This window comes from Camellia sinensis, chromosome 12, assembly GCF_055761805.1.
Source record: "Camellia sinensis isolate YWXY chromosome 12, ASM5576180v1, whole genome shotgun sequence".
Lineage (NCBI taxonomy): Eukaryota > Viridiplantae > Streptophyta > Magnoliopsida > Ericales > Theaceae > Camellia > Camellia sinensis.
Window position 1 is genome coordinate 67,536,438 of NC_138972.1, and position 24,371 is coordinate 67,560,808.

Here is a 24,371-nt window from a genome sequence, read left to right on the forward strand (position 1 = left end):
TACAATGGTTTTATGGTTTATGTATATATATATATATATATATATATGTTTTGTATTGCAACAATAGTGCTCGATTGTTCAGTGTCATTTTTTCTATGTGTAAAATTTTGACATTGTTGGTCTCACTTTGTTTCTTGTTTGATTGTCAATTTGAATTCTGGGGTTTGTGTTCATTTTTTTTAATCAGATGATTTTCATTGTGGAACTTTATTGATTTATATGTATGGTGGTTGAGTAGACCTTTTTTTAGATTTTGAATTTAGCTTTGATTGTTCAATCTGTGAGATATACGGGTGTGATCCTACTTAAAATTCTTAGTTCCTTTCTTTGAAAGTATAGGGGTGTGATTCTAAAAGTATGATTCTGAAAGTGAGATATAGGGGTGTGATTTTGAAAGATTTTTTTAGCCAATTAAATTGAGATGCAGCTTTGAATTTCTGTCATTAAACACTATTCAGATATGAAGTTGTGCAAATAAAATGGCAAAGATTATTTTGTTTTGTTGGTTAGAGTTGATAATTCTATAACAAACTGTAAATGCATTCAGAATGCAACTTCAAGGATTTGGTCGTGAATAGGTCTATTGCCGACTAAAGTTTTAGTTGCGAAAATATTTCTTTTGGCGACAAACATGTTTGGTCGTGGAATGTGACAATTGGCGACTAATTATTTTGGTCGTGGAATGTGACAATTGGCGACCAAATTAAGAGGTCGTAGAATGTCACAATTGGCGACCAAAATTTTTGGTCGTTGAATGTGATAATTGGCAACCAAATTTTTTGGTCGTGGAATGTGACAATTGGCGACTAAGATATATGGTCGGCAAAATATCACTTTTTGCGACCAAAATGTTTTAGCGACAAAATGGATTAGTCGCAGTAATGATATATTTAGCGACCAAAAATTTAGTCGGCAAATCTAACTTTTTCCCACCAACCAAAATTTTGGTCGCGAATTACTTTTGCCGACCCTCAATTGGCGACCAAAGTAGCGACTAAAAAAATTGATCGTGGATAACTTTTGCCGACTAAAAATGGACTTTTAGCGACCAATTTTTTGGTCGGCAAAAGTGTTAATTCTTGTAGTGTTTACCGACGATGTAGGTGTTTGGGAAGTTATTATTTTAGTATGTTATTTTAGTTTTTGACTATTTTAATAGGTTAAAATTTTTGTATTTAGAAAGATTATTGGATTTTTTTTATAGTTAGATGTGATGTTTGTGGAAAAAAAAAGTGAAATGATTATGGGTTTGATATGACATTTTGTCTTATTAACTATTTTAATCTATTTTATCTTTTTTGTAAATTTTAACCTTAAAAAAAAACTAAAATTTCCCTTCCCAAACATCACCAATATGGTAAACCCATTACTTCAAGCAATTGGGTTACAACTTACAAGTACAAAAATAATAAAGTAATAATATGATGAATATCTATTTTTATCATTTTATCTTATCATGTGTTGTATTAGTTTAATTATTAGTATTATATCTATACTAATAGTGGTGTTTTAAAAAATTTCAAACTCTCAATTCTAACATCTCATTAAACTCTTTCATCCATTCTTCTCTTACTCTATTTTCCTATTTTCCTATTTTTTCTTATATTTTTTATTTCACTTTTTAATTACTTATGGCATGGATATAAGAGATTTTCAAAATATTTAAAGATAAAAAATTTTCAAAATATTTAATGACAAAAGATGAGTTTGACTCTAATTCAAATTTCTTCATCAAATTTATGTTTTACCCAAGGATATTTCAATAAATAAATAAACTTATAAATCTCAAAACCTAACTTCCATGACAATGTGAAATTAGGCAAAAAGATTGGAGAATAAAAATAACGGCGCAGAGAAATTAAACGGGTGATTTAACCAATTATGCAAGATTTTTTGCATCTTATGTGAAAAGAAGCACATGCTTTAAATCTCATATTGTGTTTTTTGCTCTCTTTTTCTTTTGCAATTTATCTAAATTTCTCTTTCTATATTCTTATACACTACAAGAAAAAATAGATTCGGCGACCACTTTTGGCTACTAAAAAGAATTTGGTCGCTGAAAGTATAGCTTTCAGCAACTAAAAAAGCATTAGTCGCCAATTGTTAAGCTTTTTGGCGACTAAAAAAATTTAGTAGCCAAAAATCTACAATTGGCGACTAAAAATAAGTTTGGTCGCCAATTTTATGGGTTTTACCGACTAAAACATTTTTAGTAGCCAAAAGTATCATTTTTGCCGACTAATAAACATTTAGGCCTCGTTTGGCAACTGAACTTTTTAGCCAAAAAGTCAAAAAGTTACTAAATTAGCCAAAAAGCCAACAATCCATATCAAAAAGTCAAAAATTATCTTTTCTCTCTACTTTTTGCACATCTTTTTGTAAAAAGTCAAAAAGTCATCCCAAATATACTAGTTTTTTTAAGCTCATATTTTAGCCAAATAGTCAAAAAGTTACTAAATTAGCCTGTTCCCAAACAAGGCCTTAGTAGCCAAAAAGTCAACAATTGGCAGCTAATTATAATTTTGGTCGCCAATTATGTGGGTTTTATCGACTAAAACATTTTTAGTAGCCAAAAGTATCGTTTTTGCCGACTAATAAACATTTAGTAACCAAAAAGTCAACAATTGGTGACTAATTATAATTTTGGTCGCCAATTATGTGGGTTTTACCGACTAAAACATTTTTAGTAGCCAAAATGCAGTTTTTGCCGACTAAAAAATATTTAGTAGCCAAAAAGTCTACAATCGACGACTAATTATAAGTTTGGTCACCAATTATGTGGGTTTTACAGACTAAAACATTTTTTAGTAGCCAAAAGTAAGCTTTTTGGCAACTAAAAAAAATTTAGTAGCCAAAAAGTCTACAATTGGCTACTAAAAATATGTTCAGTAGCGAAAAGTGGTCTTTTTTAGCCCGAAAGTCTCTTCGGTGACCAAATTTATTTTGGTCGGTAAAGGTTAAATTTTTATTTTTATTTTGCTACTAAATAATTTATTTTTACATAAATTATGTCAATAAAAATAATTTTTTTTATACATATACTTTTATATTAATACAGATCTATGTATTATATAAATAATATATATTACATATATAATCATATAGTGTTATAGAGGTGTAGTAGAAAGTGTGTGGTGCATAAGGCTTATGGTGTGGGAGGTTAGGAGTTCGAGTCTTTATAGGAGCAAATTCAAAGCTTAACAATGAATTATTTTTTTTCACGGATGAAGCTTTTGGCTACTAAAAATATTGGTCGCCATTTGGTAGCTTTTGGTGACTAAATATTTTGGTTGGCGATTCTTTGACTATTGGCGACTAAAACATTGGTCGGTGAATGTATGATTTTAAAGAAATATAATTGACTATTGGCTACCAAAATTTTGGTGGCTAAAGACTTGATTTTTGCCGACTAAAGGTTTTTTAGTCGGCAAAACCTTTCCCGACAGGTTTTTGACGACAAATGTGGCGACCAAAATTTTTGGTCACAGAATGGCTTTGGCGACCAAAAAACAGACAATTGGCGACCAATATTTTAGTAGCTAAAAGTGACTTTTTTTATAGTGATAATTTATCTTCAAATTTACACTTGATTTTTTTTAATCTCTATCTTATATTTACAGGATCTATTCTTACTCTTGATTTTCAATTAAGTTTATTCTTTTTTTAGGATTCATATGATTTTCACTTTCTATATTCTTGTAGTTATTTATTCTTTCTTATTTTAATTAAGTAGCTTTAGAATACAAAATTTGTTTAAAATTATAGGTAGTAGATACAAAATAGAGTTAAAATTTGTATAATAAGATAACATAATTGCTTATTTTTTAACTACACAAAATTTAAATTTAAAAAAATTATAAGTGGCACTTAAATCTTATCTAATTTTTAACATACTACCTCAATTTTTATTTTATTTTTTTAGTTTTTTTATACAAATTTTAAACTTTTAAAAAATTATAAGTGGCATTTCACTCTTATCCAATTTTTTAACTATTGCCCTCTCTAGTTCTTTTGTTATTAAAGTTATATTAGATTTTATTTGTCTTTTCAAGTTTATCTTATCGTATTTTTGAATTTTTAAATTTAAACTTTGTTTTTTTTTTCTTCAATTACTAAATTGCTCTCTACCTCATTTTTCTAGGATTTATCCAATTTTCTTTTTCTATATTTTTATAATTTATCTTCAAATTTAAACTTAATTTTTTTTTATCTTTATCTTATATTTACAGAATCTACTTTTACTCTTGATTTTCAGTTGAAATTTTTTTTTTCCCTAAAATTTATTTAATTAAATATAGTAAGATCACTCAAATATATTATTTCAATACCCATCTAAATTAAGATCATAGTATTTAATTGTTAATTTTTAACATGTTCAACATTATTTACCATTTTTTGTTACTTACCGCTGCATAGTACGAGTTACCGCTAGTTAAAGATATACATAAGTGATGTTATCTTATTATATATTGTGTCAGTCTAATTGTCAGTACTTCATTAGAGATATGCACAAATGGTGAGACTTATTACACTTTGGGAATTAATCTTTTTGAAAAAAAATTAATTTTTTATAAAAAGACGTACACAAAACTAGAAATAATTAGTTGACTTTTTGTATTATTTTTTAGTTTTTCTTACCAAAAAATCTTACTTTTCAAACTAAGCCTAATATTGTGCCAGACAACTAAGATGATACATATAACACGATACAAAATTATGATAAATATAACATTATTAAAAATAATACCCACAAGTCTCCAAAGTAGCTGAAGCTAAAATTTTCAGTTTTGAGTCAAGTCCTTTTCCCAACCTAATTCCTCCATTCTTTAATGGAAACCATAATGACCCTTAGAGCTCCTCTAAAGTCGCTAGGTTTTTATTGCTGATTATGTCTTTTCTTTTTCTTTTTTTTTTTTTTTTTGAACGGGATGTTGATAAAAGGTACAAGATGTACACGCACAAACATCAAAACACCAATAAAGAGAAGAGGGAGAAAACAAGATAGGCAGCAACCAAGACAGAACACAACAACAAAACACCCTTCTGATGCTGATTATGTCTTTTCATGAAGGCATAGGGGAATAAGATCCTCCCTTCTGCTCTTCTTTCTCCCCTTCATATATCAAAGAGAAAAAGAGAAAAATTGACGACTTCCTTTGCTTTGTCTGGTTGTTGTCCTATAAAGAGCACTACTTATTAATGCTTCCATTCACTCCACCAAAATTTTATGGCATGTATTGATCATGCATATATTGGCCATTGTATGAGAAACCAGTTGCTGGATTCAACTTTGAAATGACTAACTCTTTGATCTAGAGTTTTTAGTTGAGTCTCTCTTTAATACCTAATCTTAGACAAAGGAATATACAAATTATAAAATTTTGTGATGTTGATACTATTTTGTAATATAATCAAATCACTTTCGCTTATTACTAGATATTATAATGGATCATTATCAAATATCACTTGAAATATAATTAAAGATCTCATCAATAATAACCAAAATTAAAGATATCATCAATTATAAAATTTTGTGATGGTGATACTATTTTGTAATATAATTAAATCACTTTCACTTATTACTAGATATTATAACGGATCATTATCAAATATCACTTGAAATATAATTAAAGATCTCATCAATCATAACCAGATCTCATTTGCTCTGGTCTTTTTCTGGTCTGGTGCTGCTGTGTTAGCTGGTTGTAAGGGTTGAATGGGTTAAATCTGTTTTGCTTTTTGCTTTCTTTTTTTTGTTGGTTCCTCACCAACTGGTGCTTGGAGTTTCGTGTTAGTTCCATACTCCTCTTTATTAATATATCTTTTCATTTCTTGATTGTTTGCATCAATAAAGATTTATTTGCCGATCAAAAAAAAAAAAATCATAACCAAAATAACAAGTAGAGTATGCCATAATTAAATCATAATCAATACTACAATGGGTCATAATCACGTCATAACTAATATCAAGATTACAACCAAAGACTACAAAAAAATTGTAACTAGAGTATATGGTATACTTTTTTAGGGTTTGTATTGCAATTTTTTTTTGTCATTTTTATATCGATGTGACATATTTACAAACCATATATATTTACAGAATTTCTGTGAGACTCACTATATATGAAATAATAAATTGTATTAAAAGATAATAAATATAAATTATGTTACTGTTTGAAATATCCTCACTTCAAAAGAGTAATTGTACTTGCAAATCCCAAGCAGTAAAGGAGAGAATTTTTGGACAAGCAGTAAATTTAGGCTATATATATTTTAGTTGAGTTTTACAATATTTTTTAATTTAAAAATTAATTGGGTGAAAAAATTAAATAAATAAAAAAACACTCATAATTTTAAAATAGTCTCTCTTTTATGTTTTTTTAGAACCAAAATAATTTTTAAAATTTTAATAATTTTTTTTTTGTGTGTTTATTTTTGAATTCGTGGTTTAGAATTGTTTGGTTGAACTTTTAGAATTTATTTTTTGAAAAAAAAAATCAAACAAGAAATTAGAAACTAGTTCGAGTTTGACTTTTGCAAGTTTCTCTCTATTACTCTTTAATTATTTATTTATTTTTTTAAATATAGGTGTTACTTCTAACTTAAGTGATGCTTCTCTTAGGTGGTGCTATACAGTAGAGACACTTAATTATATAGTGGTAAGTCGAGGACTTACACAAAGACGGAAATTCGAAATCACACTCCTAACACACAGTTTGCCCCCGACCTGGAAGGTTCGTCCCACTAATCATATGTGTTGTAGTCCGGATGGCTAGTTCCCGAAAGAGTCAAACTTAAAATCTCAAAGTTTATACCTCAAGATCATACCAAGTTGCCACACTCCCTTGAGTTAAGTGATACGTCTGGTTTACACATATATTTGGAATTTATTACGTAGGGTTGGGTTTAAAGAGCCAGCATTGGTGGTATTTTTGTCAAATTAATTGAGACCTTTCTTTAAAATGGACCTTTCATGCATGATACTTCTGCATCACTTGAATGTTATATTACAAGCAGCCAAGAGTTAGTAAAAAAATGGAAGTACAAATTTGAAGAGGAGTTTAAATTGGGGATTGTACTAATCATGCATGGTATTTCTGCATCACTTGAATGTTATATTACAAGCAACCAAGAGTTGGTAAAAATATGAGTGTACAAATTTGAAGAGGAGTTTAAATTGGGGATTGTACTAATCATGCATGATATTTCTGCATCACTTGAATGTTATATTACAAGCAGCCAAGAGTTCGTATAAAAATGAGAGTACAAATTTGAAGAGGAGTTTAAATTGGGGATGGTACTAATATATTAATTGATTTGGCGGTGTCACTACTGATCTTCTCATGGCTTACCCTACATTTAGTACCTCTCAAGACATTTTACAACCAATTGTTCAGCTTGATGGTTGAGCTAGTTTTGTCTTTATATAGGGAAGATATATGATACAGATCTCTTTTTGGATGTGTATTACATGTTCTAGTTATGGTTTTTGTGATCTCTAATTATGATTTAGTGTGGTGTTAGTTATGACTTGATTATAACTTTTTATATACATTGTAGCATTAGTTATGAGTCATTATGTTGTTAGTTATAACATTATTTTAGTTATAATCCAAAAGGCCTTTAGTAATACATTTTATGATGTTTGATTTCGATTCAAATTTTTTTATTTATTTATTTTTTTGTTATGGTTTAAAAGGTTCAATTATGATAGTTGTGATAATCAACTCTACAAATGTTATAACTTGCATATAATATTGTGTACTATAACCTTACTTGTATTTATTTTACTACACAAACTCTTATTTTTATGGTATATAATTAGGGTCCTCAGGTCAAAAATTTATTTTTAAAATTTTTGAGTCAATAGGCTTAAGTTCTATTATTTTGGGGTTAGAAGGAAAATTATAATTTGAATGATCATTTTACTCTTATTTATTTGTCAAATGTCCATTGTCCACATTGCCTATCTATCCACATGTTAATACGCTATTTGTATATATGTCATCTATCTATTTACCTAATTTATATATCTATCCATATCATCATCACCACACCATTGCCGCCTGCTAGTTTTTGGACAAACGACGACTTTTCCAGTGGGCGGCCAGGGATAGTCCGGCAATGGAGATACAATTGGAAAAATTAATTTATCCTTATCACTAAACAATTTCATTAATTATGTCATTATCATCAAAAATCAAATCTTAAACCAAATACCCTATGGTCTCGTGGGTGTACACTTTTTTTTTTTACCAATTATCCCAAATAAATAACCAAGAATTCTAGATATTCGCAGCTATCAAGCCATATTTCCTATTGCAATAATAGAAAAAAGGGCAAAATTTTAATTATTAATGAATTCCGATAGTCTCAACTTAAGTTGTGCAATATTTTATATAGTAAGTAGTTGACTAATTTACTGCTTACACAATAATTAATGGATAAATTACACTGATCTTCTATTAAAATTTGAAAAAAAATACAATAAGTTCACAATTTTAGAATAATTACATTGAGTTCATTAAGGTTTTAATACATATAACACTTAGGGCTAATCCCATATTTCATTAATAATTCATTAGTCATATAAAAAAAATAAAAAATGATAGTCACCTTTTTTATATTGAAATATATGATTATTCTTGTTTATCCTTTCACGTTTTATTTTATTTTTTGATCACCAAAAAAAGAACTTTATTGATGAAAAAAACATAATACATGCAAAAAGGACATAATACATGAAAAAAGCATAATACATGCAAATAATCCTTTCACATTATTTGTCTTAATTTTGATCTTTTTAATATCACTACAAAAAGGACGATATAATTATATCAAACCTATAGAAGCTGTTTATATTTTTTTTGCAAATTTCAAAAAAGGTCAATGTAATTTATCATCACTTGTCATGCTTTACTCTCCTTAAATAGTGGAAATATGAGAAATGTTTACTTGTTTTCTTTCTCTCCTTTAAATTACAATTAGTTATGCTTTGAGCCTTGCAAACTATAAGATATGTACTTTTGTTTATCTTCATATGATTTCATTAAGTACATGTATTTTATGCTTTCAAAAGGCTTATTTGAAAGTATAGCAGGAATGTTTTGATACTCTCTCTACCTTGTACATGATTTTCAAATGCTCATTTGAGCAAGGTTATGATCTATATGAATACTTTTTATATCGACATATGATTTGGATGTGTTCTATGCCATCTGCAAAAAATCTCCAAACACCAGAGAATTTTAAATTAAACTGATATGTCGTTAAATGAAACAAAATACTATTTAGCACTAAGTGCTACGTCACGCCAAAAGGCATGACATGAGCCACCTATTTCATGCTGTTTTTACTCGTAAATTGATGTAAAGTTTCCAAGTTCCAAAAAGGAAAAAAGAAATTATGCATAACTTATCCTTTTGACAACAGACTTTAGATGATAAAATTCTGAACCATCTGCACATTATTCATATATTCATACCATACCCAATCAACAGAACTACATATGTAAAATTTTCTCATGACAGTGAAATTCTGGATTTAAGTTTATGGCTTTATAGGCATCATTAGGGTAATCAGTTTGATTCGGGCAGGTTGAGCAGCTAAAGAATTAAAGAAAAGCAATAATAAATGAATGAATGAATCAACACACAACAGTAAACATTTCTAGCTACTTGGTAGCTAAATACCTAAAAGTGATTTTTCTTTCTTTTTTTTGCCCCCTTTCAATTCTTTGTTTACAAACACTAAACTTTTGCTCCAAAATCTGCTGCAGCAGTTACTGCAGTTTCACCTTCTGCAAGCTGTGCTGTAAATTTTCCCAACTGCCAAACAAAAGGTATTCGAGTTTTGTCTCATGCAACAAGATTGAAAACTTTCCAGCCAAAAAGAAGTCAAATTTTGCTCACTCAGCAAAGTTGTTTGGCAATTTAACCAATATTGGGCCTCTATCTTCAACAACATTGTAATGGGAGAATCGCCTAGACTTGTGTATCTTCATTCGGATAGCCGGAACCTTCCGTGCCACGGCTTGCCATATCATTTGCACAGCATCACCCTCCTTCGACGGGTACTGAAACTGAAAGAAATGTTCAACCTCTTTCAGTTTTGCCCACATTTGAGTCCACTTTTCTCTCCCGATGCTCCTAATGAGATTGATGAGGAATTTTTCCTTTATGGCATCGGATGAGCGGACAAATATGCAGAATTGAGAGTAGTCGAGGACGTCTTCAAAGGGGAGCTCAATTTCGTCACTGATGATAACGGGGATGCAGTGGCTAGCAATGGCGTCAAACAGGCGGTTTGACGAGGGAGTGTCACCTGCTATGTTGAGACAGAACTTGGATGAGTGCATTCCTTGGGTAGCTTTATGGATCCCATCTCTTTGCACACTTCCAAATGAGAAATGTACGTCTTTTTCATCTTTTAGAAGATAGAACAACTCTTGCCGAACAAAACCACCCTGAAGATGAGAAACTAATGAGTTAAGACAATATAATAGGACTTGGATAAAGCGGGGACTGTTCAACTTAGCTCTTAAGCCCCTCCTTAATGGCCCGCCCCAAACCATTGCATCAATGTAACAAGCACAGCCCAGAAAATAGAAAAGGAAAAAGAAGCCTCAAGACTCCAACAAGAAATTGCAAAATATTGAGAAATAGCTTTCAGATAATCATTTTACACATGCTAGAACAGTATAGGAACACCCACTTTCTTGATGAGTACAAATATTATTGATTTACTATGCATGGTGGCCTGAAAAATAGGCCACTTTCAACAGATCAACCAAAAGGCAATAAAATAAGAAAGCTCTTAAGCTCCAACAGATTGGTTCACCCCAAGCCAAGGGAGCAATGGAACAAGCACAATCCAACAAAACTTAGAATAAGAAAAAAGACGACTCCCAGACTCCGACAAGAGATTGCTAAACATTAAGAAATAGCTCACAGATATCACATCTATTTTACACATGCTAGAACAACATAAGAACGCCAATTTGCTTGATGAAAACTAACATTGTTGATTTACCACGCAGTGTGGCCTGAAAAAAATGACATTGAGCAGAACAACCAATCTCCATTTTGCCCGACTGTAAAAAGTTGTCTTCAAGTCCCCATGACCATGGAGTCTCAGTGTTGAATAGCTTGATACACATTGTTGGGCCTATTTTCTAACCACTTAAGCTTTAGAGATAATTGGTGACTTAGCATGGTATTAGAGCTCAGGTTAGGAGAGGTCTTGTTGGTTCAAGTCTATCCGTTTGCATTAGGTCCCCATTTGCATTCTTTCTCTCAGACATTCTTTCTTCTCTCTATGAATGATGTTTGCAATTTCACATGCAAGACGGAGTTGCACATGTTGATGTACATTGTTGGGCTGATTTTGTAACAGCTTAATCTTGGGATAATTGGTGACTTAACACAAAAAATAACTTTTCTGAACAATCACAATATGACTGGCTCACCACATAATGATGTAATTCAGCATCCAACCCTAATTACCTTAGTGTGATATAACTTCTCCAAGAAGTCTTTGGTCTGCCACTGTCTAATCATGAAAGGCTGGGATGGATCTTGGATTCGAGCTTTGGGGGGGAAAAAATTAGGGCAAACTTTATTTTACCCCCTTGTGGTTTGGGTCATGTGCGGTTTACCTCCCTAATATTTGGAAATGACCACATAACCCCCACGTGATTTTTGGACTAAAACGCACACTAACTTTTATTAACAGAACATGTGAATTGACTATTATGCCCTCATCTTCTTTCTCTTCTCTCTTTGAATTAAACCTGCAAATATATATACATATATACACCCCAACCCGGAATGAAAGAGACGAAGTCACACCAAACATGAGGATTTGGAATTTGTTTTCTCATCCTACATTTTTTTAGAAACTAAAGAGGGTAGTGATGTAAATCACAAATTAAATGCACTGAAGAACTCAATTTTTCTAAAATTTGACCAGTGAGAGAGCGGAAAATCAAGAACTTGAGAAATCAAAACCCAATTCCAATCAAGAACCGGAGAAAGTGGGTCTTGGTTGGGTTTTGATGGAAGTGAGTGGCGGTGGGTGTAGAAGCCCAGTTTTATTAAGGAGGGTTTGGTTTCCCTGGAATGTTTTTTTTCCAATGACCTCTTTGTTGATTTAGAGCTTATGTTCTCCCATGGCTGCCATTGCCAACTTCCAACCCACGATAGTTATATATATGTATATATATATTATAATTATTATTATAATTAAATTAAAATTACTTTTATAACAGTAGAGGGAGAAAATGGAGTGGCAGGATGATCAATTAATGGGGATTTTCATGTGAGAGAAATAGTGAGAGAAGGGAAATGGTAGAGAGCGGGGGAAGAAGAATGGCATGCTTTTGTAAATTTAAAGATGTATAAGGGGTATTTTGGTCTTAAAATATAACTTACTATCTTCATGGGCGTGTGAACCTCACAACCCGTTAATTTGGATGGAAAAGTGGACGGTTCGATAGCATTTATTTGGACTAGCCATTGAGATTTTTTTTTGGCTTCTTCCAGTCATTTATTGGCAAGCTGCGATTGTTGAATATTTTCACACCAGCTTGAGGAGGAGTGTTGAATATAGAAATTAGAGTAAATAGAATTTTTTTATTTTTAGTATGATGTATATAATCTGTGATTGTGTCAATTAGAGATTTAGTATTGTTTCCTTATTTATATTGTTTCCTAAATTGTATCATGAATCTATTATATATACATTGCATCTACCTTATTCATGGGTAAACCAAATAATTCTTTTCATTCTTTTAATATTAGTATAACGTAAGTAGGTTTTAAAATTTTTGGGGGTGCGACCTCCCCTGCCCGCACACCCCTAGATCCATCCTAGGACTTCTTCTCATATCAGCAGCTCGAAGGCATATCATTTTGCCTCCAAGAGAAACGAAACCTTGAACCCTTGTCAATCACTGGAGGTCAGAAAAACACTGGCATTAGATGCATCTTCTCATACCAGATGTCATTCACAGAAGAAACCTTCATCCTAAACAAACTCCCGGAATGCTCTTATATTCCCTTTCTGGAATCCCACACTACACGACCTTCTCATTTCCTAGAAAATACAAAAAGAATCTATGCAATCTTGGCCACAACTTACAACCATGAAGTTGGACCGAATTCAATATCAATGTCAGTATGACCTGTGCTGTTCAAACTTCAGAACTATGACTTGCATATGTAGGATGTAACCCTTTTTAGGTGAGTTACTTCAAAAATATCATAATCTTGTACACCTACAACCCAAATAGGGAAGAGGGAGATAGATGGTGAAGTTCAGGGGGTAGAGAAGAAGGTAACAAACCTTAAACCTCTAGAATCCAAATCTACCAATTCAGGACTAGATTCACGATTCATGCATAGATCAATGTGAATCTATGGGTGAATCTATCTTGGGATATAATCAATGATGAATCATACAATTCACAATTCAATTCATTTTATAATTCATATAATTCTTGAAACTATTGGATCCAACATATTTCAATCCCTTTTTTTTTTTTTTTTTTTGGTGTGTGTGAAAAGAAAAAAATACAACTTTTAAAAGTGTTTAACAACAAAATGAGCAATGCATATGCATAATCCAATCAGACACAACATGTTCTCAATTTTTTTTTTTTTTTTTTCCCTTAGAAAAATGTCAAAATACACCTTCTAACGATGTTTTTGACTGAAGGAAGTTTCACCCATTAATTATCTGTTATTATTTTGATAAAATAAACATCGTTTAATATGACAAGAATTAGGTTAGTTAGACTAACAATTCCACAACTGGTTTTTTATGATTTTTTGAGCAATACACATACACATTTTAAAAAGTGTTTTAGGTTTAAAAATAGAAGATTCCTACTTACTCTTTTTTTTTTACTCTATTCTATTTAGGGTTTCTAGATTCATTTTTTGAATGTGAGAATATATTATTATTTTTTAAATATTTTATCAATGGTGGGATTTGGACTCGGGTCTCTAACTATGAAGACAATATCTTTCCAATTAGATGGTGCAATCATATTGTTACATAAAAATTACTACATAACATGTGTGAAAAAAATATTTTCATATATCCAATTGTTTTACATCGTTTTTTATAGTTTGTTCCAAAAGTTATGATTCTCAATTCAATTAGGATTTTGATTCACGATACATTTCTCGCTTTGACAACAATACCTTCAACTACGTAACCAAAATATTTGGATAGTATTTAAGATCAGAGATATGCAACAGGTATGAAGTTCTTGGTGTCATTTACCCACAAACTAAATAGGCAGTGTCAATTAGAACTCTTACATTTTTCATTTCACCTTGCAAAACTATGAGAAATGAATCCGGTAAATTCCTAATATATCACATTTCAACATGTCAGCAGATTGAACCACGAAAGTAAAAAGGATTCACTGTTTAATACAACCCAGTAGAGAGAAAAAGGGAGGGTATAAAATTTTAATCAGAAAGCTCGAATGACTATTTATTCGACGTACAACCTGGAAGCTTCAGAATTCAATAATATAGGGCGATTTGAAATTTTGAATTAAGTGCAGGGCTTAAAAATTGCCTTTCCTAAGTGCAAAAAAAATCATGCTTTTAGCTGGGAAATTCTATTTCCGCTTACTTAATTATCTCAATGCACATCTTCTCTCAATACACACACTTATTAATTTGATTATTAATTAATTTTCTCAATCCACACACTAAAAATTATAATTATACCCTTCACTTATAGTTATTGTACACACACTACTCAACCCTCTTTTCGACACTTTTTTTTTTTTTTGTTTTTTTGTTTTTATGTTTTTTGGTTTGGAGATTTCGGCACTGGTTTTCCGAAATTACACATTTAATTTGAAACTTAACTCCCGAATAAAAGTGATTTGTTCGACAAATTTGTTCAGAAAAAAAAATATAAAAAAAAAATTTCACCAGTTGATGTTTGAATATAATGAAATAATTCGGTACTAGTTGTCTGACTGAAAACCGCAAAAGAAGGGAAAAAAAAAAAAAAAAATCTGCACGAAAAAACTAACATTTTCATCACTAATAGAATATAAATCTAGAGATTAAAACAATATGAGAGTTGTTATGAGAGTATTGATTTTCAAGTAATAGAGGAGTATAGAGTGTGTAGCAAACAAAGTGACAATAATAGAAAAATTAAGATTTAGTTTTTTTCTATTCAAAAGGTGTACATTGAGTTTTTTTTTTTTTTTTTTTTTTAAAAGATGTGTACAAAGAATATTTTCATATATTATTATGGGTGTTAGTGGATGTCCATTATGGTCATTTTAATTTAGGGTATAATTGCCATTATAATAATATTTCATTAAGTGTGTGCACTAAGGTAATAAGTGTGTGAAAATAAAATTTTCCCGTTTAGCTGGACTAGACCTTCAACAAATCGAAAAGAAGCTATAACAGATACAACAATAGTTTTCCTCATCAAAATTAAGAGAATCAACCTAAGGCCTTGAATAGATATGGACACAACATATCCAACGTTTAAACCCTTTCTAAATACTTTTATCAAGAACTTACAACTTGGCATTAGAAGAAATCATAATAAACGGGAACAAGCACAAGTACATAACTAGCATTTATGACTAGAAAGCTTTGATTATGATAAACAGATATACTAAGGCATGGCATGGCAAACAGAGAATAAGCGAAGCAGGTTAAATAATGACCATGTAGTTAAATCACAACTAAAAGGCTAGTCAAACTAATGTGGAAATAACAGATACCAGCAAAAACAAATATTTCATTTTCCCTCTAAAACCCAAAGATAAGGAAAGAAAGTCACGTACATCTTTTCTATATATGGCTCCTTGGAAGAAAAGCAAAATTGGGCGGCTACCAAAATCAGATGAATCATTCACAAAGCTTTTGATGACATGTTTGTACGGTGCAATCACATCTTTGTCAACATTAGCTATATTTGGGGGATACCTTCCAAAATCCGAAAGTATGAACGTTGCAGGCCAGAGCTTCATCCTTGCATCTAAGAGGCTATTTGGGTGATGAGCTAGAACTATATGGTCCCGTCCCCCTGACCTCTTCCATTCCACTTGAGCTGTCAAAAACTTGACCAGCTTTTCTTGCAGCAACTTATTAATGCTTCTCTTTTGGTGTGGCTTCAACCTAGAATACCGATTATAGCATAACGAAGAAAAAAAGGGGACAAATATAACATCGGCTTCACTTGAGTTGTGGACTCTTATTGCACTACGAGCACGAGTAGGATGATTGAATTCTGATAACAGGAGATCCAACGTAAGCCAATATTCTATACTGTGTTGCAAGTTTAACCCACCAGGATATACAGGGATTTTAGTTCTGATATCAGGCCAAACACCTTTTCCCTCACGCTTCCAATCTAGGAGCTCAAAATGGAATTCTGGGGGTAAATCATACATGAAAACCTTAAGAATTGCATTATTACGATTGCATTTCACCAAATTATTTTCTTGTGGCTCTTCTACTTGTTCCTTGAGAATGACTGGGTTACTTGTAATTGAGGGGTTATTATCAAATGAAGCAAAAAGCTTGTGATTTGGTAACAATTTATGGTCAATGAAGTAAGGATGGCCAGTGGATCGCAACACGAATAACCAGGATAATACAAACAACATGATCGATGTAATTGAAAACAAACAAAACATTGATTTCTTTTGCCCCATTAAGGATGGATTTCTCTCAGCCATTGCAATACTAATCCCCCAAAGTCACTGGTAATTGTGATCAAATATCATATCTATTTCTGATTAACCATGACTCATCCAGAGATGTATAAGGAACTATTAACTACCGAAGATTAATCTTTATATTACTGCAAAACCACAGCTCATTTACTGATTAGAGACTACATGAAATGAATGCAGAGAAAATGGAACGAACACATGCAATTAAGCTGAAAGAATCACACTCTGATAAACTCCAAGGCTACCCATGAAGATCACACCACAAAACCAGAAACCAACTATTCATTTGCAGCTCATGAATTAACCCAGATTGCCCATAGAGTCAAATGAATCTTTCAATACTAATCATCTTGAATGATCATCCCACATAGGTCCTAGCTAGGTAGTACTATGTAGAGACAAACCCCAATCACCCAATGTGAAAGAACCCAAATTTGAATCTAACAACTACCCAATATTCAGAAGAGAAAAGAACAGCTTAATAGGAGGTTGAAAAAACCCAGTTCCAAAACAATCACACAATGTGAAAGAATGAAAACCCAGATAGGATTTGAATCAAATTTCAATCCATTACCCAGAAAAAAGCTGAATGGGAAAGGTAGATATTAAGGAAGGCTAATGTGAATGCTAGGATTCGTACCGTGTAGTGATAGACATTGACCAAACAAGCAGAGTTGGTTGATCGAGCTCTCTCTCTCTCTCTCTCTGTAAGAAGGTCTTACAGGTAGCGGAAAAATAGAGTCCGACTGAGGAAGCGGACTCGTCGCTTTGCGCTGAAAATCTGGAATTGTGGCGAGAAAGGGGGTTTCTATTTGTTTGTCTTTGTCTTTCTATTTTGAGTTTGCTATTTTTGTTTTTTTGTTTTTGTTGTTGTTGGAATATTATTACTCATAATTAATTACAGCTTAACACCATGATTAGCTCTATTTTTATTTTATTTTATTTATTTATTTTTTTTTTTTGAGTAATGCTAGAGATCTAAAAAGTATTATCAAATTTTTTATCAAATGTCTTGTATAGATGTGGGATCTACATGTGACCCACATGGTATCGGTTCTATTTAATAGAAAATTTGATAAATTTTTTAAATCTCTAATATTTTTCATTTTTTATTACAAAGTTATGAAAAAACAAATATTAAAAAATTTAAAAGAACAGTGATAGTTATAGACTTCTAAAGACAACATTTATTAATTGTATTATATTAATTCTAAAATGAAGTTTCATTAAAATTTTAGTTTTATTTTGTAAATGGTAAAAATTATTTTACCTCTCGTTTTTTAGGCTCGGAACACTTTAGCCGCCATACCATAGTTTAGAAATAGATAAAAAATTCCCGTGTAATTTTTGTCTAAATTGCAATTCTTACTCAATTAATGATATACATGGAATGACCATAATATCCTCCAATGTGTCTGCCTCATTTTTTGTTTTTCCTTTTTTTTTATCTCTCTTTTATTAGTCTCATAATTTCTAACTTAAACATTATAATTTCTATCAAAAAAATTAATTTAATTAAATTATAAATTATTATTAACTTCTTAATTCTTTATTCTATTCCTAAATTTTCAACCGAATTTCAATTTAATAATATTTTCACAGCAAGACATATTGGAATCATTAATTACTTTGGATTCATCAAACATCATAAATCATCAAACATTAAATGTCATGAAAAAGTCAATCAAGCCATGAATGAACAAACTTACCGTAATGATGCAGCCCAAAAAAAAAAAAAAAAAGAAAAAAAAAAAAACCACTCAAATCATTTCTAAGACCTCGTTTGGGAACATGCTAATTTAGTAACTTTTTAGCTATTTGGCTAAAATATAATCTAAAAAAAATAGTATGTTTGGAATAACTTTTTTATTTTTTACGAAAATATGTGCAAAAAGTAGAGAAAAATGAGAATATTTGACTTTTTGGTATGGGTTGTTGGCTTTTTGGCTAATTTAATAACTTTTTGACTTTTTGGCTAAAAATAAGAGTTCCCAAACGAGGCCTAAGTAATGAAAAGCATAGTTGACTGAAGTCATATTTTTGAGTAATGAAGAGGGAGGCAATAATGATCGGAGAAGGGTGTGCCAGCAACAACGACGGTCCGGGAAAGGAGAAGAGGTGGCAACAATAGTCGAAAAAAGTAGAAGAGGCGACGACAATTGTCAAGTAGAGGAGAAATGGCAACAAAAACGGTCGAAGAGAGAGAAATAGGCAACAACAATGGTCTAGAAAATGAGAGGAGCTGATGATAATAGTCTAACAAGGGAGCAGCGATGGTGGACAAAGAGGTGTGGCTGGTTAAGGTTAATGTTTCAAGGTTAGGGTTTCTATGGTTTGGTGATTAAGGATGAATATAAGGATACAAATGTCCTTTTCTACTTTAATTTAAAAAGAAAAGGAGACCCACTCTAAAAAAATGACAAGTGTATTACACATTCCGTTAGTTTGAACGGAAAGTACAACAATTGCAATTTAGTCCAAAATTATAGAGAGGGTAAAGTGTTCTAAGCCTAAATCACAAGAAGGGGGTAAAGTGTTAAATCACAGGGAGATAAAGTGAATTTTGTCCTTTTGTAAAGTCTGTGGGAAAAAAACTTCTAATATATAATACATTAATAAAAGGGTAAATTACACTCATCTCCCTCGAAATTTTAAAAAAAAAAAAAAAATTAGACCTACACTTTTGACATAACTACACTAGTCTCTTGATATTTTAATTCACTTAGATTTTTTTCACTAGTAATTTGTTAGTCGTATAAATGAAAAAAATAATATTATCACTTATTTACAACTAAATTATATATTTATCTTTATTTATTTAGTATCTACCCATTAGTTACGTTTGTTTCGGTCACTTTAATCTTACAAAATGAAATATCAATGTAATTATATCAAAATGTAAGATTAATTGTATTTTCTGTAACCCTCATGAGAGGTGAGTGTAATTTACCCTTAATAAGGGGTGGTTTGGCATCCCCTATATAATTCATCTTTTTATATTTTTTTCATCACATCATCTCTCTATTTTTCTGCACATCTTTTCTTAAAAAGACAAAAAGTGTACTTATTTAGATCATCCCAAACAACCTTTAAAAGGTAAAACGTGTTACAAAATTAAATATACAAAAATAAAAATAAATTAAGCACATTCATTTAAAAAAGAATTATTAACCTCACATGACTTTAGATTCTTACTATTTAATTTTTAAATTAAAATAATAATTGTATCATAGCTTTTCTGCAGAACTATAAACCCTGGGTTGGAATAATTACTAAATTAAATTTACATATTACACAAATCCCATCTAACATGCACCCATAATTTTCAATGTTAAAAATACTAAAACCAAGTATATCTAGATTTGATTCTTCAAAATCTTTTTCATAGATTTTCCTTACAATACAATGCAACATTTTATTTTGTTGTGTGAGAAATATTTTTTTTTAATATTGTTAATATGTTTTGAAAAAAGTACTTATTAAGAATTCTTAGATGATTATGAAAGTGTGCACCGTAAAAAATAGGACACTCAGTTGATAAATCCACTTTTGAATTTTATTTGGTTAAAAGTCGAAGCGCTCAAATACTTTGTTTATAAGGACAAGCATAGATAAAATGACTAAAATAGCCATCTATATATATAGATATATATTGTATTTCTGGTTGCTATTTCACAAACCAAACCAAACCAAACCAAACCAAACCCCCCCTTTCTCTCTCTCTCTTCCCATAGCACCACCCGTTGCCTCCAGTCGGAATGTCGCCTGTTGTAGAGTCGCCCATTGCAACGCTACCCCTCGCCTCTTATTGTAGCGTCGCTTGTCGCCTTCTGTCGCCACCCGTTACCTCTAGTCGATCTGTTTTATCTTCTCCGTCGTCGTCTCATCGATCTAAAACTCATTGACGCTCGCGCGAGCATACACAGACATACACACACACACACACACATATACGTAGGTCTCATTTCTCTCTCTCTCTCTCTCTCTTTCTCTCTCTCTCTCACACCCTCCCTCCCTCCAACTCCCCCTCTCATTCTATTGATTTGTTTTGATTTATGTTTAGAGTTGTGTTTTTGAGAGATTTTTGCTAAGTAAGTTGTTTTTGGATGATTGTTATATCTATCTGTTGATTGAAACTTAGATGTTAGGAGTTTTGAATTTGAATATGAACTGCTTTAGTTGCTTTTATGTATTTATAGTGTATATTTACCTATAACTGTAGTTGAATGTAGAACTACATTTTAACATCAATATGTTAGTATGGTTCTATGAATTTATAGTTATGTTTTTGAATTTGTTTTTGTTGAGTAAGTTGTTTTTGGATGATTGTTATATGCATTTAAGTTGATTGAAATTTCGATGTTAGGAGTTTTGAATTTGAATATGAACTGGTTCAGTTGTATTTGTGTCTTTATAGTCCATATTTATTTATAAATTTATGATTGATTTTAGTTTTTGATGCATTTGTGTTGAGAAAAAGTTAGGATTCACAAAATGCCACTGATCTGTTGAAACATATCTATTCAACAGATAGTGGTGAATGTAAACAAATTTTGACCTCATATCTTTTATTTATTTTTATCAGATCTCAGATCATTGTTAAAAATGCCACTGATGCTTCAACGGATAGATAATTTAACAGATTGGTGTTAATTTCGACAAATAGATAGATAGATAAGAGAAAGTAAGTTTGATTTCATTGCTTTGTAAAATAGATAGATAGATAAGAGAAAGTAAGTCTGATTTCATTGCTTTGTAAAATTTGTACAGATAAAAATATTGAACAGATAAAAAATTGGATAGATAAAATTTAGATAGGTAGAAAACTTATAGAAATAAAATTTCGACAGATAAAAAATTTATGCAGAAAACATTTGAACAGATAGACAAAAAATTTGAACAGATAGATATAAATTTGAACAGATAGTCATAAAAAAAAGTTAACAGATAAAAAAATGTCAACAAATAAATTAAACGGTAAAATTGAAAACAAAATATCCTTCAAAACAAACAATAGGGCTGAGCAAAAAATCCGTATAATCCGTAATCCGATCTAGTCCAGTCTAATCTGGTAGGTTTGGATTGATTTTTTGAATTCGTGGTTCAGTTCTGGATTGGAAATTTAAAAATCCGTAGGCCATGGCTCGGTTCCGGATTGAACTCCACGGTTTCGGATTAGAATCGATCTGGGCCATATACAAATAGTCTATATTTATACCATAGTCTTTGCTTTTTTACTCATCTTCTAATAAACTTGAATCCCCATAGATTTCCTACATTTTCTTTTTTAGATCTTTAGTTTTGCTGAGATTCTTTTTTTCTCGAATTATGATGCTCAGCCATGTATCAGGATGTTCATTAGGTTATTTCCCAAACTTGAATCCCCATAGTTTTCGGTAAAGGGAGTTTTCCGGCCACGGAGCTTTCGGCCATGGGAGGTGTGTTGGTGTTGTCTCGAAAATAAAGAGTGCAACATTAGGTGAAGTTGTTTTGGGAGTGCAGCACTTGAGAATTTGTTTTCGTTAGTGTGGGTTGTTTTGTGGGTTTCAATTATTTTATTTTTAGAGTTAAGTGCTGTAGCTTTTGGTGAAAAAGAATAGTGTGGGTTGGTGGGGAAAAAAAAAAAAAAGTGATTTGAGTTCAATTATGTTTATATTTTTATGAAATTAAAATATTCTATATTGTTTTTTGTTATTTAATTATGTGAATCTGTAGTCTTAAACCGATCCAATCCGTGTTTAAACAGATTGGTTCTACGATTTAAACGGATTAGATTGGTTCTAATTTTTTAAGACCCGTAGATAACGAATTGGTCCTGGTTTTACCTCAATCCGGACTAATCCAGACCATGCTCACCCCTAACAAACAAAGGTACTTTTCATCAAATTATTTCACAAAGGGTGGGCCTCTCACCAACCAATATATATATATATATATACATATATCTATTGAATTTAATGCTTTGTACCCTACGTAGTTTGGACTTTTCAACAATTTACTTTAAAAAATATACAATTATTTTAAACTTTGTTTATCAATATTTTTTTTTTACATACGTTAATAAGATTTGTATTTTCTTTTTTTAACAGTTATGTCAAGCGAAATTATCTTTGATAAATATAATGATCATAAATAAATATATATAGTGGCATCCATAATATAAAAAGTTAATACATTAAAGACGTAGTTAGTTCACCCAATAATCATTATAAAAAAATAGTAAACAAAAAAAGATCAAGAAACTTAGCACAAGAAAAGAAAATGAATTCATAAAAATAAAAGTTACCAATTCCCAGATTAATTTGCAAGTTTATTTCCCTATCTAAAAATAAAATAAAATTGTAAGTTCATTTAATTTTTATGGAAAATAATAGTACATGTATATACATATGATATTATAAATAAATAAATAATTAAAGTATCCATGGATTGTACGGTCAGCTGAAAGTTAAATATTAATAAGTGAATATAGAGTAAGAAAAAAAAAATTTAATTGGTGAAAGTTGACACCTACGAGGTCATATGTGTGGCATGCTTTTTGTGTGGCATGTTTTTTTGTGTTCAACAATTCTTTTGGAAAATCGATATTTGAATCAAATGTTACAAATAGATTATCTTGTCAGATTTTAGAGTCGCCACCTAAATATTTTTAAAAAATTTAAGAAATCTGAGACTCGTGCCAAAGGCCACTTATCTGTCATCACCAAAGTGTCTCAGCTTTGAAACTTCGACACGAGAGGGGAATGTCATAAATTGAGCACCCAACTTGCCCGATCAAAGATCGATCTCTACTAATCATGATGTAATTTTTATTTACGTTATATGCTCTTGTTCTGGTTTTATTAGACTAACATTACTATGTGACGCACATAAGTATAGACTTTTTGCGAAGATTGGAACACTTTGATTTCATGTTTTATTTGAAAAAATGTTTTTTGATACTCGTCACTTGAAAATGTGAGTTTGTACGTACATTAATCAATTTGTCCTAATTTTGGCAATTAGCCTCCATCCACTGGCATTCAAACAGGTATATCATTTAAGCACTTAGCCTCATGGAAATATGCTTAGCATGGCAACACAAACATTCAATGTAAGACGCTAAAGCTCAAAATTGCTCACCTAGTATTTTGAGCCAAAACAAAGCAAAATAAGTAGAAAATATGCATGCTCCTAACTAATGCAATATAACTAATTCAACGCACACATTATGTAATTTATAAGCTCGGCTATGAGTATGGCATATGATTCCATTCAAGACATGCGATAAAAGCACGTATTCAAGCAATAAATTTTGAACATTGATATTGGGTTAGTATGATGAGCCGAACCTTGGATGCATGTAAGACAATGGATGCAAACCATAAGAATGCTAATTTGAAAATGATGTTCTATACTAACCATCCTAAGCAAATAACTAAAAAGGAGAAAGACATGGGTTTGGAAGACATACAGCTTATTACATGTTGGTCCTCACATAAAAGGGTGTGAATCAAAGTTCGAAAGTCCAAATTAAACTAATTATTATAAAATCGAATGAATAAATAAGCAAAGAATTAACTAACTAGCTAACTACTCTATTACAACAAGGATAATAATGAGAAATAAATTAGCTATCTAAGTTAACTAACTATAACAA

The 24,371-nt window shown here is 31.0% G+C and overlaps 1 protein-coding gene across 1 annotated transcript; it reads right to left on the reverse strand.

The window, feature by feature from the left end:
* Positions 1 to 9,507: 9,507 nt before the first annotated feature.
* LOC114314436 (putative arabinosyltransferase ARAD1) lies at positions 9,508 to 18,457 on the reverse strand. Its single transcript, XM_028260916.2, has 2 exons — positions 15,839 to 18,457; positions 9,508 to 10,465 (listed from the first exon to the last, which is right to left on the reverse strand). Exons 1-2 carry the CDS (start codon positions 16,733 to 16,735, stop codon positions 9,908 to 9,910), a joined length of 1,455 nt encoding a protein of 484 aa, XP_028116717.2. The 5' UTR covers positions 16,736 to 18,457; the 3' UTR covers positions 9,508 to 9,907.
* Between the last annotated feature and the right edge of the window lie 5,914 nt (positions 18,458 to 24,371).

What these genes read in the sequence shown, in the direction of transcription:
- LOC114314436 (XM_028260916.2), bottom strand. Translation starts at nt 16,735, where the DNA reads ATGGCTGAGAGAAATCCATCCTTAATGGGGCAAAAGAAATCAATGTTT. An exon ending in GAGCCATATATAGAAAAGAT is followed by an intron (nt 10,466 to 15,838) that starts GTACGTGACTTT and finishes TCTCATCTTCAG; the next exon opens with GGTGGTTTTGTTCGGCAAGA.